This window comes from Ciconia boyciana, chromosome 8 (assembly GCF_034638445.1).
Source record: "Ciconia boyciana chromosome 8, ASM3463844v1, whole genome shotgun sequence".
In the NCBI taxonomy this organism is placed as follows: Eukaryota; Metazoa; Chordata; class Aves; order Ciconiiformes; family Ciconiidae; genus Ciconia; species Ciconia boyciana.
In genome coordinates, this window is record NC_132941.1 from 52,026,098 (window position 1) to 52,048,284 (window position 22,187).

Sequence of the window (22,187 nt, forward strand, 5' to 3'; positions counted from 1 at the left end):
GCAGGTTCAGATCTCAATGTTCAATTCAGTAAAAAAACAACAACAAAAAAGATGCATCCTTAGTTAAGTACTGGAACAGAATGTCTCAATTGTTTAAAGACTCCACAGTTGGCAATTTTAAAGTGGTTAGACAGCTTTCCAGGAGCAACTGTAGACTATTTGATCCTGCTCTGAGGTCAGAGATCTGCTGGGATCTCTCCCAGCCTTAATTCTTTGAATGCTCATTCATCAGCTTGAACTGTTCATTCAGAATCAAGCTTAATGCCAGCAAAGCACAAAATAAAGGAGGCTACATTCCCTCTCATATCAGCTCACAATCTGATTTCAAACAAGATTCAAAATATGGGGTACAATTTGGACAGACCTGAGCAAGTACTTCAAGAGAACTGCATTACTTTAACGATGTTAACTGGCAGGCTTAAATGATTTAGTGACTTTTGATGGTTCTGAATAAAGTGAAGACATGGAGAACATACAAAGGAACTTGTACCGGAGAAGTATTTGAGAGTACCGATGAAAGAAGGCAAAACACACAAGACACAAGCAGCAGTGTGGGCTGAAGCAGATCCTTGAAAGTTTTTTGTGCAGGTGTATGATTCTTTTCACTTTTGCCATTTATCTGGAAAGTAAACTATGCAGTGCTACAAACTGGGTATGACTATGTGAAAAACATCTTGTAGTCCTTAAGCTACGAAATGAATGTCTGCATCTTCCAAAGTAAAAGATGGAAAGGAGAGTAAACTTTTGAGCAGACTGGGCTCCTCTTCAGGTCAATTCTATTTGTGAAATAGCAGAAGTGAGTTTAAAAGGCTCTGTAACAGATGCACTGCTTTGCAAATACATGCTAGCACCACATACTGTGGTACAGCTTGCACATACTCAGTGAAGACCAACTCCTAGCATTTGTGCATTACATAAGTAACAGAAGAGCCTAAATTCATGCCAGAATCACAGAACAGAGCCAGTGCCTTTCAATTCCTCCCCAATACCTTTCTATACTTAACAGAAGGGAACTGCCTTCATTCAGGTGGTCAGTTTTCCATCCTTCAAATGCTCACCATTTTTTAGTGTTATCTCCATCAATCTGTCTAAAATCTGGGTGGAAACACAATAGTCAGGATGAACAGACATCATCTGTGGAGAGAAAAGAAGCTACATGTCAAACACCAAGTTGCATGATGGCATCAGTTTTCTTTTAATTAAAAAAATAAACCAACTATTTGGTAAAATAAAATAAGAAACAGTAACAGGAAAAAAAAAAAACCCACAACCACCCCAAAGCCTCTAAAGCAAGATACACCAAGGAGAAGAGAATATTGTGAATATTGATTATTTCAAGCAGTGCACACATGCTAGGAATACTTTAAAATTAATTATTTGCAATATCAGAATGCTGTAACCCCATGTTGAATTTGTTGGTTCATAAGAAGGTACTGAGGGTTAAAAGAATGGAAAGTATCATGTATCGCTTTGGAACCCATTTGCATCTGTGATCAAACTGAACTCATTGATCAGAAGCAGGAGCAACAGAGTTAACTACAACCTTTACCAGTCATGGATAAGTTGAACATATGCAATCCTAAACCGAAACAATGAATTCTTAGTTTCTCATAGAACTCCCAACTACAAAAACATGACTAAGAAGTACAGGTCAGGTTTCCTGGAGCACTTCACTAGCCCAGCAAAAAACTCTTCTTTTTCTCCCTCAAGTGCTGGACAGTTGCCTGCTCTGTAAGTGAGCTGAATTGGCTCACACTTCCTCCTTATTAGAGGAACACCAGGGCTCACAGAAGGGGTGGAAGGCAATTTTTTACTGGCTGGAGGGAAGGACGTGGAGGAGCAAAATGTTTCCCTTTTGGCAAAAGCAGAAAGCCAGTCAACAGATCCAGGCTGCAATTTCACAGGCGGTCCAGCTTTCTTTTTTGTTTCAGGCACAGTCAGAATGTGGTAAATAATGATAGAATGGAGGTTGGAGAGGGGCATTTTTGTGAGTAACAGAACAATGTAAATTCCTGGGGATTTAGACATGGACACAGACATTTAGAAAGCAGACAGCCACCACACTTCCTTTCAGAATGGCTCCGGACTTTTTTCTAAGCCACAGTGCACGTTGACCTTTTCCAAATGAAAATTATTTGATAATGAGAGTATTTCTGATGATTTACAAGGCGATATATGTAGAAATTGTACTTTTGCATACTGCAGCATGTTTGGGGGTTTTTTTGTTGTTGTTTTTTTTAAGGGTGAAAGAAAATAACATTAACATTTGCTTGTGATTTGGCCCACGCTATTATATCCTGAAGTCTCTTCTCACTTAGCATGTACTGTGCCCTTTTCAAATGCAGTAACACATATGAAGATGGACAGGGATGTGCAGCTTCGCAGTCACTCAGAAAGTGTGGAGAAAAGTTATCCCTAGTGTTTTACCCCTAGTAACAATCAAAGTATTTCAGACTGGAGAACAAATCAGAACCCAGAAAGAAAGATTTTTTGATTTAAAAGTTGTTAACCTAATGCAACAGATTCACAAACTTGTTCTGATTATTCTTGCTACAACTGGCTTCCGGGAAGAATGTTACACATGGACAGAGTATAGCTGCATGAATAGTATAGTCCTACCTGGAAAAGCCACTTGAGAATTGGTACGGGACACAAGATACAACTGTAAGCAGAACTTAGAAAACCATTAATTGCTAAAGAAAGCTGCTGTGTTACACCAGAACTGTAAGACAAAGATGGGGGTGGGGAAAGAGGAGAAAAATCAATTAGTGGTTGAATCAGCACTTTCACAAAAGCATACGAACTTCCCCACCCCTCAGATCATCATCAACAGCAAAGATCTGAACATCCAAACCAGATATTATTCTTACACTCTTACCTATATGAAATACTATAGTAATTAAACCTTATTTGTTATTTAGAACAACTATATTTTTCTCCAGAATGCCATACTGTAAAATTTGGAAACATTTGTATTATTAGAGAATAATAGCTTCAAACAAACACTGATTTACACTATTGTACTATGAACCATTATGCCAGTCTACACAGACAGGCTGCCATGCTCAATGAGACCAGCGAATATGATTTTTTTACTGTCCCATGACCTTTACCAAAACTTTTAGAAGAAAAGAGGAAAAAAAAAAAACTACAACCAACTTTGTTTGACATTTTAAAAATCTTTTAAATAAAGAGTCTGGAGGCAAACTAAAGCAATTAAAGTCAAACAGTCTAATCCCACTGTGCAAATTTGTGAAGTGCAAAAAGTAGCTGTTGGAAGAACAGAAAATATGTAATTTTTATTACTAAATTATTTTAGCTTTAGTCTTCTTTAGAAAGTCAGGTATGTCATAAGCAGCTGGATTAATGATATCCAGTTTCCCACATACCCTTCCTTTAGTCTCCTCTATTCTCAGTATCTACTAAAACAGGCAGCTCTTTTGAGAGATCTGTGTCCTAACTTCTCCACATACCCTCTACCTGTCTGACTGAGCAAGTGGCTAGGAAGACATCCATGTGCCAATTGGACAGCCAGTACATGCCAGCTGTGCCAACTGGGCAGAATGCATAAGCAATTAAATCGTAATTGCCTTCTGCAAGGGATGATTTGTTTAATTCTCATTCCTCCAGTCACTGACTTAGAAGATGCTTTTGAAGCTTATATCCTTGTTATCTTCAAGACATATTAATGAAGAGGCCTGAAGTCAAAGGATTATATCACAAACATGACTTCCTCAAGAGACGAGGAGAAGCCACCCTCCTCCTCTTCACATCCACAATAGCACATACACATGTATACAAAATCCTTTAAGATTAAATTCTCTCAGTTTCACCGATGCAAGTTTGCAATAAAATGCCAACTGAAATAACCATATTTTTTTCAGGATTTGCACTTGTGGTATTAGGCAAGAATTTGTCCAGCTATTTGTAGCCTGACAGCCTCATAAATATAGAATACAAATCCCTGTGAGTTACAGAACAGTTGTGTATATACACAGAGACACACTGCTGGCTCAGTGACTGAATCTAACAGATGTAAGAAATTGTGACTTTCTGCAATCCTCATTAAGTGGAGCCCTAAGTCTCAGGCCCATTCCGGACAAAAACACAAGTGTCTTTCTGCAGACATAATGCAACATTTGTGGGTCACAAAGCAGTTCACCACAAAGGTCCTCTTTCTGTCTTGGGATAGTTAAGCTCTTGTTCATTGTAACATTTCACTTCTGCATTTATCTTCCACAAACTGGTCAGATTATCAATGATAGCCCAACACAGCAGAAATATGGAAGAGGCGAGAACACCTATTTTTTTTCTTATGTCTCATTTAAGATGTTTTTTCAAGGATTCCAAAGGAGGAAAGAAGGAAGCTTCAAGTAACAATTCACTGTTCTGTAAAACTAACCTGGAAAGGAGAATTTCAGGGAAAGGGAGTCAGTCTTACCTATTTAGTAAGATGGAGCTCATTTGCATGCAAAGATACTATTTTATCTCAAAAAACTGCTAACACTGAAGAAAACTGTACAAGTAAACACAATAGAGTGAAGAGGATACTGTTACCTAAGAAGGAGCTTTTCTATAGGATTTTGAGGGATGAAATGAAAATTCCTCAAGTCAAGGTTATGTTGATTGAAGATTTTCCCAGAGGTTGATAAATCAAATATATCTTCTCCAGGGTGGTAGTCAGGTATGGCATGAGCTATTACTGAAAATCTCTTTAGAAATGCCCTGTAAAATTCAAAATTGCTTTTATGAATTTAAACATTGAGAGGCTCTTTTCCAGTTGAGACAGTTATTTTCAGATGAACACATCAGCCTTATGTGAAAGCTGAATTGTTAAAATACAGTAATGTTGAAGAAAATCCACCCAACCCCGAAAGACAATAAAAATGGTTAACATTAAACATATTAACAACAACTGATGGAAAGAGAGATTAGAGAAAAAGACTAGAAAAGTGAAGAACTAGATTTAATTGGTTTTGGAGTTGGAAGGACCTGTGCTCTTCTGAGAGATCTTCATCTCCACTGGCATTCTCCTCATCATCTCCACCTGAAGAATCAGTTTCTCTTCCTTGTATGGCTTCCTGTAACCGCTTTTCTAGTTCATCTACCCTGAAATAACAGCAGCAGCAGAACATATCATCACCACTTAGTATTTACAACAGAAGACAACAAAATTTAAGCTCTGAATGTGAACCCAGGAGTCAGTAGCCAATTACGCACGGCAAAAGCATGTGAGATATTGCATCTGTGCAAAAACCAAGCATGTTGCTATTCCAAGATACAAAGTGGAAATTCATTAGGCTTTGGGAAACATCCAACAGCACAATCAATCACTAGTTTGTCAGAGACAAATACACTCAACCAACTTCTGACAGAATTCTTTGTAATTGCACAAAACTTTCAATCTTCTGCGGTTTTTTAATTTTTTTTTTTAAATGCCACACTAGCATTTTATTTGTTAAATAGTATTAGTTATAGGAGTATTCACTACTCCATAGTCAGTCAGCCCATAGTTACTAGGGTCAGATTCTTTAATAAAACCAGTTAATCACACATACATGCCCATCACTACCACTGGCCATCAGTACAGACACCAGATTGCACTTTCTAGCCAAAAGATCTCTTGCAAGAACACTCATTAGTTCTGTTCACTGAACTGTGTAACTACTCAAATACAGATAGTCTACACAACTTTGGAAACCAAAACTGAGCTACAAATGCCTTTGAATAAACTAGTACAGTAAGTCTACATAAATACTTGTTTCATGCCTGACCAGCAGCTGGTAGCTGGCTCAGTGACCTACAACGAAGGCATCAGTAAATTTAGTCCAGCTCTTGAGGAGCAGACAGATGTATCACAAGTCACTCATCATTGCTTGGAAGGAGCCTGTCATTCAAATTTTACAGTTAAGCCGCACTTGTAGGTCCTGTCAGATGTATGTTGGTGGCAACAGCAGGCAAAGCTTAGCTTGCTGCTACCCAAACTCCATCAGTTCTAGGGAGACATGGTAAATCTAAGCTTCTACAACTCCATCCCAAATTTTTCAAAGCAGCTTTAAGAAACAGACCTTTTAGATTCTTCTTTCTCCTTCAAGAGATGTTCTAAGCTGTTCACATATGACACCTGGCTAACAACAGGTGGCTTAGATAGCTGTAAATGAAATAGTAAGAAATTAAAAAAAAATACCACAAACTATCAATTCATTCAGACAACAAACAATCAAAATAGAAACCTCTTCCAATTTTAATTATATTTTACCTGAAGATAAAAACTCAAAGGAGACCCTGAAAACTAGGATGATTAACAGTTTACGTTTCTCAGTCTCTTGAAAATTTTATATAATGGTCAAATCTCTCTCAGTGATTAATTCAGAAATAACTGTGCTTCACAATGGATCCGAACAGAAAAGCAAGTCTCTGCGTCTGTCTCTGGGGCTGACCTCCAGCTAACCTTCACAAAGAGCATTAGCATAAGAAGCCTTTTACCTCACAGCTTTATTAGCATCATCCACTGAGGCCCTGGGAATCCCCATTCTCATGCATAAGACATGAAACTCCAAAAATTATTCAGTACCTCTTTGTTACTTTCAGGAGTCCCTAGAGGACAAAGCACCAGTGTTTGCTAAATCACCTCCAAAATCATCAGACAAAACAAAGTTTCCAATCAAAATCCTAATACACACCCAAATTAAGAAGCTAATAAATAGAATTAAAAACCAAACCAAAACAACGCACAAAGAAAGTCTTAACCACTAGCAAAATTAGTTTGTTTTTCAGTAGCCAGTGTTTTATTCAGCTAGTAGCAGACAACACAGATTTGAAATCTTTTATGGCCACAATTCAGTTCTTTGGACAAGCACTGCCCTTCTGACCACCACCTTCTTAAATTGCAAGTCTCTTACTAGCGACAAAGCTTCTTCCTATGAGCTCCTTCATTCTAGGAGAACACAATTCAGTAAGAGCATACCCTCTCACTGGAGATTTTCTATTACCCAAAGGTAAAAAAGTTAGTTTAAGAAGTTAGAGTCCACCTGCTAATAAAAGAGCCAGTTAACACAGCATTAATTTTTTGTATTCAGAGATATCTTTCAAATGTAACAAGCAGCACGTCTTTGTGTGAGAAATCTTGTGGGAAAGCTGAAGGCCTCTTACCTTATTTTATATCTGGTTAATACGCCTAGAACGACTTTTGAACTGAGGAATCAAGATTTTATTCCAATGTGCACATACACCCCTTCTTACAAGACGAGAGAAAAATGCTATTATATGCAAAAACCATAGTCATGGAAATTTTGGGACAGTTCTTAACTGTTTTGTCTTACTTGGCCATTAAGTATGCAGAAACAGGATAGGCCAAATGTTTTGATCCCATTCACGTTCCACAAACATTTGATCTACGCTGCATCTGTTTATCAGTCTTAAGCATTAATTACGTAGACATGTTGGTTAAGACTGTGGAATAGGTATGTAACCACAAAAGTCTGATCTATAATGTACTTGCATTATTAATGGATAGTAGAGATAAAATAATTATGGCTGTTCAGTATCTGCCTACAGAGATACTCTTAAAGAGAAAGTCTGTTAACAAATAAACCATTTCAGAGATTTAAAAACAGGAGGAGACAAGTACGAGAGTATTTATACAGGTATTCTGCTAACAGCAGATTTGTTTTCTACTGTAGAAAATAGCATTGGGTTGACCCCAGGCAGCAGCTAAGCACCACACAGCTTGTTCATTTCCCACCCAGTGGTGCAAGGGAGTGAATAAGAGCAAAAGTGAGAAAACTCATGAGTCGAGACAAAGACAGTTTAATAAGTGAAAGAAGGGGGGTGAGGAGGAGAAGAAAAAGTGATGCAAAGGCAATCACTCAGCACCTCCCACAAGCAGAAGGATGCCCAGCTAGACTCTGAGGAATGGCTACATGCCAGACCAGCTTCCCTGCTTCGTTTTTACTGCTGAGCACGACACTATGTGGCATGGAATATATCCCTTTGGTCATGTGGGGTCAGCTGTGCACGCCACACTAAGTCCTACTGCAGGATCTTCCTAATTAAACCATTATTTTCCAATAAAACTTCAAAATCACAACTTATTTGACAAGCTGTTATTGAACAAATAGGCTAGCTTTTAAAAACACAGATCAATTCACCAAAATACCCTGTAAACTGTGATTCAAACACTTCTTCATCCATCCCTTGCGAGAAGTCATTCAGCTTTTTGAAATCCTTTCTAAAAGACTTCCAATTTCCATGAAATTCAGCCTCAAAGAAAACATCACGCTTACAGATCAAGAACTCATGCACAGATTTCTGACAATCACAGACTGTGACAAGGATATGACTTGAGTCTAGCACACAGATCTCTCAACAGATAGATCAATTTCCTCTAGCTAACTACAGCTCATAAAAATCTTACCTGATCAGGAAAATGAAAACACTAGATCCCATACATCTTCTAAATGTAACCTCCTGCCCTTTTTTTTAGGGGGAAAAAGCAAAAACAGAACTCCTAAAAACCACCGAAAGGCATACAGCTAATGCAATCTGGCTGCACAAACCATCTTTCAGCCATTCCAGGGGCAAGCATAGTAACAAGCACCCTTTCTCTGACTACATTGCACTGCACAGCATAGGACCCTTAAGTAAGCTGAGTAACCCGTTTTCCAGGCAAATAGCTCTGAGTTTTCATGCATTATGAAAAAGGAAAAAATCATACCAAAAATACAATATAACAAGGCTGATGCAATGCTTTTTTTGTTTTTTAGCCACTTACATGAAGCTTCAGTAATGGAGTCATGGTGTCCTGGGAAAAACTGCAAAGACAAGATTCTTCCAAGGTTCCTGCCTGTGGCTTGGGACTTGAAGACAGAATTTTTTGTAGTGGCATGAATACTACTTCTTCATCATCATCATCTAGACTGCATTCCAAACTCTCGTCTTCACTATCAAAGCTGCTTTTTGCTTTTCCCTTAAACTTGGACTTGTCTGTACAGGTGCTTTCAACTTTTAACTTGCCTGAGAGTTGTGAAGACAGATGACCACTGTCCATGCACCTTTCTTCAAAAGACAATGAATGGGGCACACTTTTACCAGTTTCTTCTGAGAGTGCAGGTTTCCCAGAACCTTCCACTGAACAAGAATCAGAAGCATTTTCTGAAGTCTTGTCTTTTGTTTTTGAAAAACTGTTGCTGGATTGAATACTGTAAGCTTTATTGTGTGCACATCTATCTGGTCTTTTCCCATCTTGCTCCTTCTTAGCATCCAATACCTGAGATAAGCCAGCATTCTGGAGATGAGATTCCACACCTTTTGTTTGTTTTAAGTGGTGGAGAGAAGGCAACACAGTACTTTTTTCCTGAGAAAAAGGAAGGGACTTTTCCAAGAAAAAGCATGAGTTAGCCACCTGCAATTGATTCTCTTTGGTATCCACAACAGAAATACGGTTATTTTTACCAGGACTGTGTGCAGAATATGAAGATGACAAACCTACAGAGGAGCAATTATTTTTCTCATTTTCATCGCTTGAGTTGAGGTATTCCTCTGGAAGAGTAGAATCATGTCTAGGTAGAGCAGCAGCCTCCATTAGCTGCAGAACATCACCACAAGTAGACTTTAAAAGGATATTTTTTACAAAGTCAGACCTCCTATTTTTGCATTTTGCAGATGACCTACTAAAAGCAGGGTCATTCAAACTTGATAATTCAGATTGATTTGAACTGTCTGCATCCACACTCATGGCAGTGCGTTTTCTTTTCCCAGGAAAGTCTATTTGTTTGGATCGCCCAGAAGACATCTTAAATCTAAGGCAATGTGAAGGAACAGATTGGCTCTTCCGCATACCAGCGGCCATCTCAGATGATGTTCTCAGTGCATTTGGAGAAGATGCCTCATGTTTTGAAACCTGCTTTGGCTTTGGTTGAGATGGGTCATCTATGAAGCGTTTAAGAAAAAAGTAAACCACTGTTGTCATGTTTAAAAAATTAAGAAAAAAAAAATCAAAACTATAACAGCTTACCCTTTAAAAAACTAACTTCTGTTTTTAAGTCAACTATGACTGCAACTTTTATCAGAAATTACAATACTTCCATTCTGCTTGAACACAGCAGACCACAATTAAGATTTAGCTAATACTATACTGGTATGTTATTATGGTAACTAACTTGGAAATGAAATTAAATAATTTTTTTTTAAAGCAGCTCAGTAGCTCCCATAGAATACTTTTTCTACACACTAGAATCAATCAGTCTTTGGAAACGGACAGTAGTCCAGTTGAGGTATGGGACTGGAAAAAAGTTTCTGTAATTATATGTAATGGTTATAAATAATGAACATTATGAAAAGTATTTTGGAAATACTGCAATAATTTTAACAGTGCTCATGAAAAAGCATTCAGAAGATGAAGAAACCTGTTTTCAGGCTATGGTTCTATAGCAGCAGAGCCCACCTTCCTCACCATGCTTTTCTGCCTCCCGCCTTAAACTGGCACCAGCACCTGGACACTTCATGGCAAGGTATTTCAAGGAGCTGATGTGGCCGAGAACTTCCCAACTCAATTTTCAGCCAGATCAGCTCCTCGCACCACTGGCCAAGTCCCAGTGCTAGCACAGGCGGAAAGTGAAGCATAGCGACAGAGAGTCCGATAGGTTTACACAGCCATGGGCCCAAAACATGGGAATACTCTCCTTGTTTTACCCTTCCCCCCCCCTTTTTTTTAATCATCCTACTGACCTAGCTCAAGCTTCTATTCACGTGAGCTTTTTATATTCAGTTCTACCTACTGTAGAACAAAATTACGTGGTTAAAAGGGACAAAAAGCAACAAGAATACCAGCTAAACTTTAGTGTTTGGTTCAACAAGAATGTTCTTTCTGGACTAAGCTGAAAGGCAAAATTTGTTAACCACCACAGTGAATATGGATTTTCCACAATGCAAGAGAAACCATAAAAATAATCAGGGATTAAGGGCTTAAGACAAAGAAACATCACAACTTCTAATTAAGTTACAAACAATCTGTTTTTTACTAAAATCCCAAATTACTTTTAAACCTCTTCAAGTTTGCCACATATTAGAATAACCTTGACTATACAGCAGTATTTTTTTGAGAGAGAGAAAACAGAAAAATCTAACTTCGAGAAAAAAAAGCCATTAAAAAGAGACATTAAGTGATGAACCTGATTGTTTAATTAATTCCATATTAATTCCATATCCATAACTGCTTCTACCTGAGGCAGTTTCCCTTGAACCAGAATGTGGTATTTTTCTTAAAGGACATCCATTTCCCTAAGAATAAAGATGGAGAAAATAAAAAAATTAATCGCATACTTTTTAAAACCAGGATGTTCACATCTTGAGCCAAGCGTTGAATCTAGCACAGACTTAGTTCCACACACCCCCAGAAATATGGTAATAGACTTCATTTCAAGACAAACTTAAAACACAGCTGCAAAGATCGCAACAAAAGGACTCTCCACAACCCGAATTTTGTATCTTTTCTTCAGACTGGCCTTCAGTTCTCAATCTCTCCACTTTTAGGGCCATTAGCCACTTGCATCCCTGGGCTATACAGCAACATAGCCCCGCTGGCTTTCCTCAAACACGCCATTAGGAACTTAAATAACAAAATGACAGAAAGCACAGACAAGCAAATACAGAGGGAGGGGCATGAAGGAGAAAAAGAAACACAAGCCAAACAATCTTTTTTGTTCCATTCATAGCACATTATGGAGGCACACATAATGATCTTCCTTGCAAGTCACCAGCAACCTTTTAAAGGGGTTGCTTGGTTGGTAAAAGAGTGAACATAATTCAACCTATAATTAAATACTTCACGCTTAATAGGACCACTCCCACCTCTATCTAAATACTGTGGCTTAAGTGCATAAATCTGAACTGCTACTAACTGCAACTTCTAACTAGCAGAAATTTGCCTGGTTGTTCCCTACACTACATTGTAAGAAGACATGAGGTTATAAGACATTTAAGATAATAAAAGACATTTTCTCTACAAAATACAATTTGAAGTTACAATTGCCATGGTATTTTCATGCTTGCATCTAACCCAGAATATCTCCCCTGCTTCTAAACCAAGATTTTTAATTTATTGTAAAATAGCTAAGAATCATCTTACCCAAGCATGCCCTAATATTTACAAAGGAACAGCAAAAGAGCATAAACTTTTGTTACATCTGAAAAAGGCAGCACCAAGAATTTCATCCTACATTGGAAAAAAAAAAAAACAACAAACCAAAAAAACAAACCAAAAACCACATGCACAATGGGTGACTGATTTCTACCTTTAACAACCCTTCCAAAACACACCTGATGTGATACACTTGTTCCTGAGAATGGCTTTACAGGATGTGGCTTAGATTGTTTCATTCTATGTTTCTTCTGCTTCCTTTCTCTGCGGAGAGCTTCCAGTGACAACCTAAATTCAGAGTCAGTTGGAGCGCAGGGCAATTTCATGGGAAGCCCTGGGTTTTGGCAGAGAGATGTGTTGTTCGCAGTGCCATTATTTCTAGCACAGGCTTTTTGAGTATCAGCTTCTGATGATGAAAGCCATTTGTCAGAGTCCGAACTAGTGTCTTCTAGATCCATACAGTCAGTTTTCTGTTCCCGACTATTTCCACAAGACAACGGTGCTCTTGTTACACCCAGACACTTCTCATTTCTTCCCTGTTCCGACTTGACAGTTTTCTCTTTTTTGGCCAAGAAACAGCTGCGAGACCCTGCGGTAATGAGTCGTCGAATCACAACTTTTGGGTACAATGAACCCAGTGCCTTGCATGCTTTGCCATTCTCTAAAATGTTTACACTGTCCTTTTTCTCTTTAATTCCTCTCCAAAAGGCATCTATCACAGGACTTGTGTTTGGTGTTTGGTCTGGCATCTTTTTTCTTCTGACCTTCTTTGGAGAAGATATTTTCTTTTCAAAGTGTTCAGCGCATAAAACTGACAGTCCGATTCCTGCATCTTTTACATTTCCTCTGTCTGGTGAACACAACACAGTTCTGTCTTTATGGCCAAGGTCTAAGAGAGAAAAGAAAAGAAATTATTCACAATCACAATATTGGAAAAAATAAATCTTACTGGACTGTATTACTTGATATTTTATCTCTCACACACAATCCAAAATGAATTTACTTAATCATTTAGTTTTGCTAGTGCCATGCAATTTATTTCATATAAAAGAACTGCATGATCTATGTCACAGCTTCAGTTGTTATAAACAATCTAGCTTAAGTGCGAGACAATAACTTGAAATAATTACATCACTGTTTAAAGAAATTCATTTTAATAGGAAATTAACATTTTCGGTTACATTATTAGAAAAAATTAAATGTGTTCATTTTGAAATATTTGTTAAGCTATACTCCTTAAATTGCTGCTCCAATTTGGAATGAGATTGGACTATACTTCTGCACATTTATATAATTAAAACTCATATAAATATCTTCTATTTAAAAAACATATATTTACCTTGGTTTAAAACTGGTTTGAAGAACTCTGTAATGGTCTGGTTTCTGAAGAGAAAACATAACTTTATCTTTTTAAAAGAACAATACCTAAATGCCCATACAGTGAATATTGATAAAATTAAAATGCTGTAATTTATTTCTACAGATTTTTTTTTTTAATGTCAGCAGCTGTTATTTCTGATAGCTCTTTCTGATAGATCAGAGAAAGCATCATCCTCCTCATTGCCTTCTAGCCTTCACTCTGCTTGGCTAATGAAGCCAACCTGTCAGTTTCCTCGCTCAAACTGTTTCCTTTATCATCTGAGTAAGTCTTAACCACCCTTCCAGCTTAATCAAAGCGTTCTTAAATGGGACTGACCGTACCGGTATCCAGTATTCCAGATGAGACCTCACTGGCATAAGAGCCATAGCAGCCTTATGAAACTAGACACTTTTTGTATAAACAATGCATGCCTTGCTAACGACTGTGCCTTTGAAGAGAAACTAAGAGACTAGTGAAAGGGGAATACGTAGGCCTTCGAAGAAGAAACTAAGTCGAGGAACTTCAAGGACTGATAAAGGAAACCTCTTGTTACAAGGGAGATTGCCATGCTGGGAGGATATGGCACTACATGAAGTCAACAAGATTTACAGAAACTAGGGGAAATGTAAAGATGGCAGGGAGAGATCACGACCACCGACTCAATTAAGGACCAAAGAAAGCTACCCCCCCACTTCCTGCAAGCATACGCAGAGTATTAAAGTAGCACTGTAGCTTTATGTTGAAATAAGAGAAATGTAGACCAATAGAAAACTGCTTTGTGTAATTCCTTATGCATATGTATAACTAGATCGTATAAATACTGTACCTGCATGACCAAACGGTGTGCTAGCTTTGTGGCATGACCACCTAGCATCCATCTCTGCGCAGACATGAAATAAAATACCTCTGCCCTGTGTGTATATTGGCGTCTCGCACACTCAGTAAACGACCTCACACTTGTGGGATAACATCACCTCATGTGATGGTGTTAACAACCTCCCCATCTCCACTATCAACACTTTGAGCTGGTAACTCCTCCTATAATTTTTTTTTTTTTAAGGTGTTATAGTGGTAAGCAGCTGGCCTTACCAATACCAGCAGTGACCAAACCCTCTTCAATGCATTATTAGTTGCAGCCAAGTCTAACCACAAAGTTCAACTAATCCTGTAACTTTCTTCCTGTTGCCCAAAACCCTTTGTTCACCACTGTTCGTTGCTTTTTTCACACATCTGGTGCCAGGCAGGGATGCAAATTCCTATCTGCGCTATTACCAGACTTCTCAGCAGGAACTTGTACCAGCACTGCCCTTAACAAAATACACATGACAGTGGCATCCCTCCCAGCACACATTATGGGCATCTTGCGGCTTCTAACAGAAACAGCAGTCTACAACCATCTTATTTTTACACATACACAACAACATTATTAATAGCTTTAAATCAGAGGTATTTTCCCTAGCAAGAATAAGTAGGAAGTGAGAACACCAAGGCATTTCTCTGTGAGAGAATGTCACTTCTAAAAATGGGCAGACTGTCCAAGTAACGCACAATTTGAACATTAAAATACATCAAGAACTGCCACTCTGCTCTGCTCTGGTGAGACCTCACCTGGAGTACTGCATCCAGCTCTGGAGCCCTCAGCACAAGAAGGACATGGACCTCTTGGAGCGGGTCCAGAGGAGGGCCACAAAAATGATCCAAGGGCTAGAGCACCTCTCCTAGGAGGACAGGCTGAGAGAGTTGGGGTTGTTCAGCCTGGAGAAGAGAAGGCTGTGGGGAGACCTTATAGCAGCCTTCCAGTACTTAAAGGGGGCCTATAGGAAAGGCAGGGCCAGACTTTCTAGCAAGGCCTGTTGTGACAGGACAAGGAGCAATGGTTTTAAACTAAGGGAGGGCAGATTTAGACTGGATTTAAGAAATAAATTTTTTACAATGAAGGTGGTGAGGCACTGGAACAGGTTGCCCAGAGAGGTAGTGGAGGCCCCATCCCTGGAAACATTCAAGGTCCGGCTGGATGGGGCTCTGAGCAACCTGATCTAGTTAAAGATGTCCCTGCTCTTGCACGGGGGTTGGACTAGATGACCTGTAAAGGTCCCTTCCAACCCAAAGCATTCTACAATTCTATGAACTATGAACTTGTTGTTGTTGTAGTAGTCACCTTCCAGCCCAAACAGAATCCAATACATAGCATTAGCAGCAAGGCTTATTGAAGCCTTAGGCCACAAGCTGTGAACTTCCACCCAGATTCACTGACCGTACACTGAACTTTTACCCAGCTACATGAAGGAAGGCCCACAAAACCGGTACAAACCAGAAAGATAAGGAAGCTACAATCATCATCAGAAGTTACAAGTTACACAGATAAGAGAAGAAATGACCTGCCTAGAGACAATGGAAGGACCCAACAAAGAATGGGAAGACCCCAGACCCTAATACTACTATTGGTCCCAACTGCCTCATGAGGGGAGGGGAACTTAAAGTGGAAGGCTGTAATTGCCCAGGGATTTCTTTGTTGGGGGTCCCTCTCCGGAGGCACCCAGCTCGAGCTGTTTTCACCACTGTACCAATGAATAAGCTCATCTGGTGGACGTCGTATCAGAGACTCTGCTTCAGGAAACCTAAGGTCGAGCCTGAGGGGAGAAAAAGCACCCGAGAGCGAGTGTGTGAGTGAGCAAGGAGTCGAAAAGGGTCGCCCGTCGGCTCACCGGAGCTGCCCGCTGCGAAGGGACTCCGGTCCTAGCAGTTAAAGTCTTGGGTGGCATGTGTGTGCGACTCCCTGAATGCTGTGTGAAGGCTCGGGCAGCAGGTTCTCCTTCAACACTATCTTCTCCCACGTAGCAAGGAAATTTACTATCAATTTCAAGGCTATACTTATGCCTGTTTTGGAAGTTTCTCTTCAAGTTCCAACAAGATATTGGTGTGAGAAAGCAAGAACAATACAGATTTGTTTAAGACTTTCCATCTTTTTTAATCTTTCTGTGCCTTCCAAAACAAAGCTATATCTTTACTGTCTGCATAGCAGTGATTACAAAGGCAAAACTTATTTATTCCAGGTTCTAAGCTAACGCATTCAAGCATCCATACACGACTGTGGTTTCACAGACTCAATAACCATTTTTGAAGTTCAGGCCAGAACAACCCACTGCTCACTTATTCAAACTAAACTTGGATTTAATTCTGAATCTTTCCGCAAGCTTGTTACTTTCACTTTTGCATTTTCTACACGGCTTCTGCATTTTTAGCACCTACACAAATACAAAAAGCTGTTTATAGTGCATTGATACTTCTTTAACTGGGCTACTGGCAAGCAGTGATGCTTGAGTATACTGCAACTCAACAAAAAGCCACCTGTAATCAGAATATGTGAGTGCACAAAACTGTCTTTTTGGCTTACTAAAGAGAGCAGAAAAACAACCTGTCAAAGACTACTTACCTCCAACCTGTCCCAGCTTAATTTGACATAGGCCAAAATAGGCCCATTCTTCCCATGTGCTGAAGCGATGGGGTCCGCAAATTTCAGTCCAACATAAGAATCAAAACACTAAATTGCGGGTTTATTCGCTGTTATTGCCGTTGCTGACTGACTTGTCTTTCTGCCCTAGACCACCTCCCACCCTGACCTCACCCTCTCACCGCAAGGCTCTCTCCACCTTGCATTCCTCAGGACACTCCCAGTACTTGCTTGTGACTGCTCTCGCAGCTGCAAAATCATCCCATGCCCACAGCTTCCTGCTCTGCATATCTTTCCAAAACCCTTCTATTTTCCTAACTAAGCAACTGTACTTCTTCCTTCCAGGTTAAAGCCCCATCTGCAACACCAACCACTGTCGGCAGTCCAAATCTCATCTTCAGTTACCTCTCAGATTCCTCTCCGCCCTTGAATCCTAAAGACAAACCAAAACCAAAGCCTTCTGCTATCTTCTTCCTTCTTTCCGCAGCCACTAATTTTGAATGACTGCTTATATCCCTTCCACATCCACTATCTCATTGCTGTATCTTTTTGCTGTCTTTTATTCTAAATGCAAGAGCTTGGTAACAAAATTCATGTTTGTTCCATAATTATACAAAGCCTTGTATAACACAACTGAGAGAATGGAGGCACTGCCGCTAAAAAAAAGGCCTTCCCTCCCCCCCCTCCCTGGGATAAAAGTTTCACTTGAGTAGAGAGTGATTTGTCTTAGACTATTTATTTTAAAGTGCTTACCCACTGACATTTTCTACTTTGTATTCTACTGCTTTTTGGAAGAACAAGGGATAGGAACTGTCCAGCTAAAACAGAATAATTATTTCTCAAGTGCTGTGTTGTATCTCAGACAAGGAAGTGTACTAGGAACTTCAAACAAAACCAAGGGTGAAAAAGGAAAAGAAAAAAAAAAAAAAGGCATGTGATACAGTACAAGGAGGAACACAAGAAAGTACTGGGCTTTCCAACCTGTGTTTCATATATATGAAAGTACAAAAAGAACACGTGATTTTCTATGTGAACAGGACCACAACTGTTCACAAACTATTCACAGGAGGATTTCCACTATTGTTTTAATAAGAGGTCAAATAATCAGCCCTAAAAGAATGAAGAACTGATGAAGCAACAATAATTATTGTTTTTCACTCTTTTTTTACCTGACATGAAAGTCACAGTTGTTTAATGTATCTTTGTCAACAACTACATAGCTCTAGCTAATGCATTTCAGCAAAATATATAAATTCAGCAAAACATATTTATCCCCACTAAAAATTATTCCACCATTTTTTGTGAAATCTCATCTTAACTGAGACACCAGGGAGACCACTAAGAAACCCAGATAAGAAAAGGCAAAACCCACAAATACCTGATCTCACTTAACAAAGAAAAAAGCTACACAGCCAGGAGATGCACTTAACAGACCTTTTAGGTCTTTCAAAATTAAGGGCACAACCTGCATGAAAGAGGGAGGGAGGAAATTATTTCACTTGTTTAAAAAGACAAACACTTGAGTATTCTGTAAAAGTAACTAGTGTTTACAGCCATATCAGTGGTTATCTCTGGATAAAAACTGTACTTTTAAAAATCTGTGCTGGAAACACTAGCAATAGCTCAGAGAAAGCAAAGGCACACAACATAGGCATAAACTACAAAATGTACATACATCTCTGAAAATGGAGCACCTTGAAAAGCACAGCAGAAATAACAACAACAACAAAAAAAAAACAGAAAAGAAAGTTGCACATAAAACCTCACAACAGCAGCAAAACCAAAATACAGAGTAGTTTCACTTTCTTGGGCAAGAAGCAACACAGGAAGAACTGAACTTTTACCTTCTCCCTTTCCTTCAAAGGTCACAGCTATCAAAAAAAGAGGATCAGCAGGAATGAACAAAATAAGGTGCTGCTAATGGTATAAGAAAATTATGACTTGCCTCACACTGCAAGAAACAAAACTTATTTAACTTAGCAGCCTCTGAAAAAACTCATCAAGTTTTTGGCAGAATTTGGATTTCTAGTTGGTAGACAGGTTCATCATGTCTGAAAACTGCCACTGCCTTCACTGGAGACCTTGTCCTCCAGCACTCTTAGCAGTACGGTTCACAGCTGGAACAGGCTCGAGAGCTGAATCAATGACAACCAAAGTTCTCTCTTTAGAGCCGAACTGCTGAAGCCTACCTAGCTCTACAGGTAGAGTTGCTAACAGACACCGAGACATAAGATGGGAGGACATATGGCTACACGTGGGAGGGGGACTCTATTTTGAATGCTGTGCCGAAGGTGCTAGTCAGTACTTGGCCAGGCATCTTCTTCAGTTTCTTTGTATGCTGTCAGGCTGCCTGCCTATCAGGCACCTTTCACCTCGGCCCACAAACCATCAGCACCACATGAAAACAAGGGCCAGCGCATCAGGACTGGAACTCCCAGCGGTGCGAGTAGGGACGAGGAGGGCACCCGCCGCCCCCCGCGGCTGGCACACCGCCGTGCTCCCGGACAGTCTCACACCCGCATCTGCCGAGCCTGGCCGGCGCTGAAAGCCTGGAGCTGGGAACAGCCCCGTGAGGCTCCCGCAGCCGCCGCCCACCCGCAGAGCGGCCCCGGCCCCGGCCATGGCGCCAGCCCCTCCGCCGCGCCCGGGGAGCCGCCCTCCGGGGGCGCCCCCTGCCGGAGGCGCGCTGCACGCCGGGAGCGCGGAGGCGCCCCGCTGGGCGGGCACGGTGCCTCGCGGCGGTCGCGGCCGCCGCCCACGCGCCCGTCCGCCCTTCAGCCGCTCCCCGCCGGTACCTGAAGTCTTGGGCCATCCCTCTGGCCGCGGCCGCTGGCGTAAAATGGCGTCAGGACCTGGTGACGGGCGGGCCCGGCGACGGCACGCCCACGCCGAGCGGCCGGGTCATGGCGCGGGTTGCCCGGCTGACCCCGCGCGGCGGAGGGCGGCGGGGAGACCGGCCGCTCCCGGCACCCTAGGAAAGGCCGCCGGCCCCAGCGACAGTCGCCTCCGGGGGCTGCGGGCAGGAGGCGATGGGGATTTTTTTTATTTTTTTTTTTTTTAGGCTCGATCGCTGGTTGGCTGAGCGGCTGAAGTAGTGGCGCCTCCCGTTGGTTCTTTGCCGCCAGGGGCGGGCCGGCTAGACGGAGCGCGGTTGTGATTGGCCGCGAAGAGAGCGGGAGGTGGGAGCGTCCTTCCGCGGCCGAAGGAGGAAGGGCTGTTTGGCGCCTTGGTCTCGTGCCACTCACCCCCTCCAGTTCGCGCTCTCTGATTGGTGCGCGCGGGGCTGGCCCCCGCCCCGGCGCGAGCGCGGGGCGCCGCCCGGCTCCCTCCCGCCTCAGGGCGCCTCTCGGCCGCCCCGGCCCCGCGGCCCCGGGCCCCAGCCAGCCGCCTCTTGCCCGAGGCCTGCGGCGGCCGGGCTCCCCTCAGGGAGGCCGCCCTCGGCTTGGGGCACGCTTAGGGTGATTCCTCTACAAGCAGAAGTGTCCCGTGAGGGAAGTGGCCGGGGACAGGCAGCGAGCCGCGGGCCATGGGGCTTATGCTAGAGCGGTGAGAATACCCAGAATGTATATCCGTCTCCATAGCCGCTTGACAAAGTTGCAGCTGTTGGGAGGCTAAAAAGTTGGGAAGGGAGTAGCTTTTGTGAAATCACCCACATCTCCACCAAAACAGCATCCAATCCTGTGCCTTTCCAATCACAGCCTGCCCTGCAAGCTTCACTCTATTCCTTACTTTACACACACCCACCCACCTCTTAAAATGTATCTTGTGTGTGATCGCCCTATGTGCTGCACTGCCACATTTAAAACACTTTGGCCCAGGGTCAAAAACCTGGACTAGACAACCTGAAGAACCAGATTTGCAAGCTTAGAGAACCCCAGTACTGCTATCTGTAATGTTCTGTGCAAATTTACATAATTAGTTGCTATAAAAATTAGCGGTAGCAAAATGTTTCCACGCTAGTAGCTGTAACAGTTCAAAGCAGGCACCGCACAGTTACAAGCTAATCCCCGCCATTGGTCTGCGGAAATAAGAGATATCCCAACAGTGCCCTGAAGGTTATCTGGGACAGTTAATGTTGCAATCCATTTTGTTGGGGTTTTTGTTTGAGGTTTTGTTCAGCACTTTGCCCAAGAGTGGAGATGACCAAGGCCACTCTTTTCCTAATGTTTTTCTTGGATCCAGAAACACCAGGAGACAATTCACTCAAATGGAAAGGAGTGACCCATCTGATGTCTCTTTCCACACCCTACGCGAGGTAGGCTGGCCTAGGAAAAGTCTGCAAAGCAGAAGTAACAGTAATGCAAAACTGCAAGCACAAGTCAAAACAGGAAACTGGTTTTGGAGCATCTGAAGTGTCTGAGTCTGCCATGTGCTATGCACTCCAACCCACTTCCTTCCAGCCTGCCCCACCCCTCGGTCTGTTTTTCAACAGCTTTCATTGATCTAATTTATGATGTCTTAAACCCAGCCTCAAAAGAGTAAAACATTGGCTGCCATCACATCATGTACCTTCCTCCTTTCTTGCTTTAACCCATCCTACACACACTGTCTTCAGCTGCGAGCTCTCTGCCCCAGGGACCATCTCTGACTATTATGTTTGTAAGAAACCTGCCAGGAGGGGATCTCACTGTTTGACAACACGCTTCAAGACCCACCATACACAACAGTACAACCAATACATGTTTATGCTTGGCGAAACTTTCTTGAGCAACAAATGAAGAACAGTTGGGATTGCTGTCATATAGATTTGCTTGAAAAGACAATAGCGTATATTTGAATTATTGCCTAATGGAGTGTTAAAGCAAAATTCATGCCCAGTGTTAGCCAGGAATTCCAGAAATATTTTTATGTCACATTGAAGGAGCAGATGAAATTGAAGTAATATAAACATTTGCTTTACCTTTCAGTTTAATACTTTTACCCTGCAAAATTGCAATAGACCTAGAGGCATGTTTACAGTTATGTGACCTGGAGACGTAAACCATTACAAAACACAACAGAATAATCAGATACAGAATGCATTGGTAAGTTTGCAGGAAGTGTGGAGACACCAAGCAGCTTCTACAGAAAGTCTGATTCGAGCATTGGTGATAGCAAGGTGAAGCTGTTTCTCAAAAGAGGAGACAGCAAGAACGCAAAAAACAGTAATTACCTAAGTAATAACATGGTTTATAATAACCTGCTTATGGCAAGTGTCTGAAATACAGAAACTGCAGAAGGCAGGGTATTGTGGCACT

The 22,187-nt window shown here is 41.4% G+C and overlaps 1 protein-coding gene across 4 annotated transcripts in view; it reads right to left on the reverse strand.

The window, feature by feature from the left end:
• Positions 1-22,187, reverse strand: part of SLF2 (SMC5-SMC6 complex localization factor 2) — a 35,723-nt gene that overhangs the window by 13,066 nt on the left and 470 nt on the right. The window contains exons 1-10 of one of the 4 annotated variants that reach the window (XM_072870136.1): positions 19,746-19,902; positions 13,479-13,522; positions 12,319-13,028; positions 11,172-11,280; positions 8,774-9,930; positions 6,069-6,151; positions 4,993-5,109; positions 4,558-4,725; positions 2,620-2,722; positions 1,059-1,134 (exon numbers count right to left, since the gene is read on the reverse strand). In XM_072870136.1, the coding sequence (XP_072726237.1) occupies positions 1,059-1,134; positions 2,620-2,722; positions 4,558-4,725; positions 4,993-5,109; positions 6,069-6,151; positions 8,774-9,930; positions 11,172-11,280; positions 12,319-13,028; positions 13,479-13,522; positions 19,746-19,762 (2,584 nt within the window). In that variant the 5' untranslated portion in view covers positions 19,763-19,902. Of the gene's footprint in view, positions 1-1,058; positions 1,135-2,619; positions 2,723-4,557; positions 4,726-4,992; positions 5,110-6,068; positions 6,152-8,773; positions 9,931-11,171; positions 11,281-12,318; positions 13,029-13,478; positions 13,523-19,745; positions 19,903-22,187 lie in introns of those variants that run through there. The other 3 variants (XM_072870137.1, XM_072870138.1, XM_072870139.1) reach the window with 3 other exon arrangements.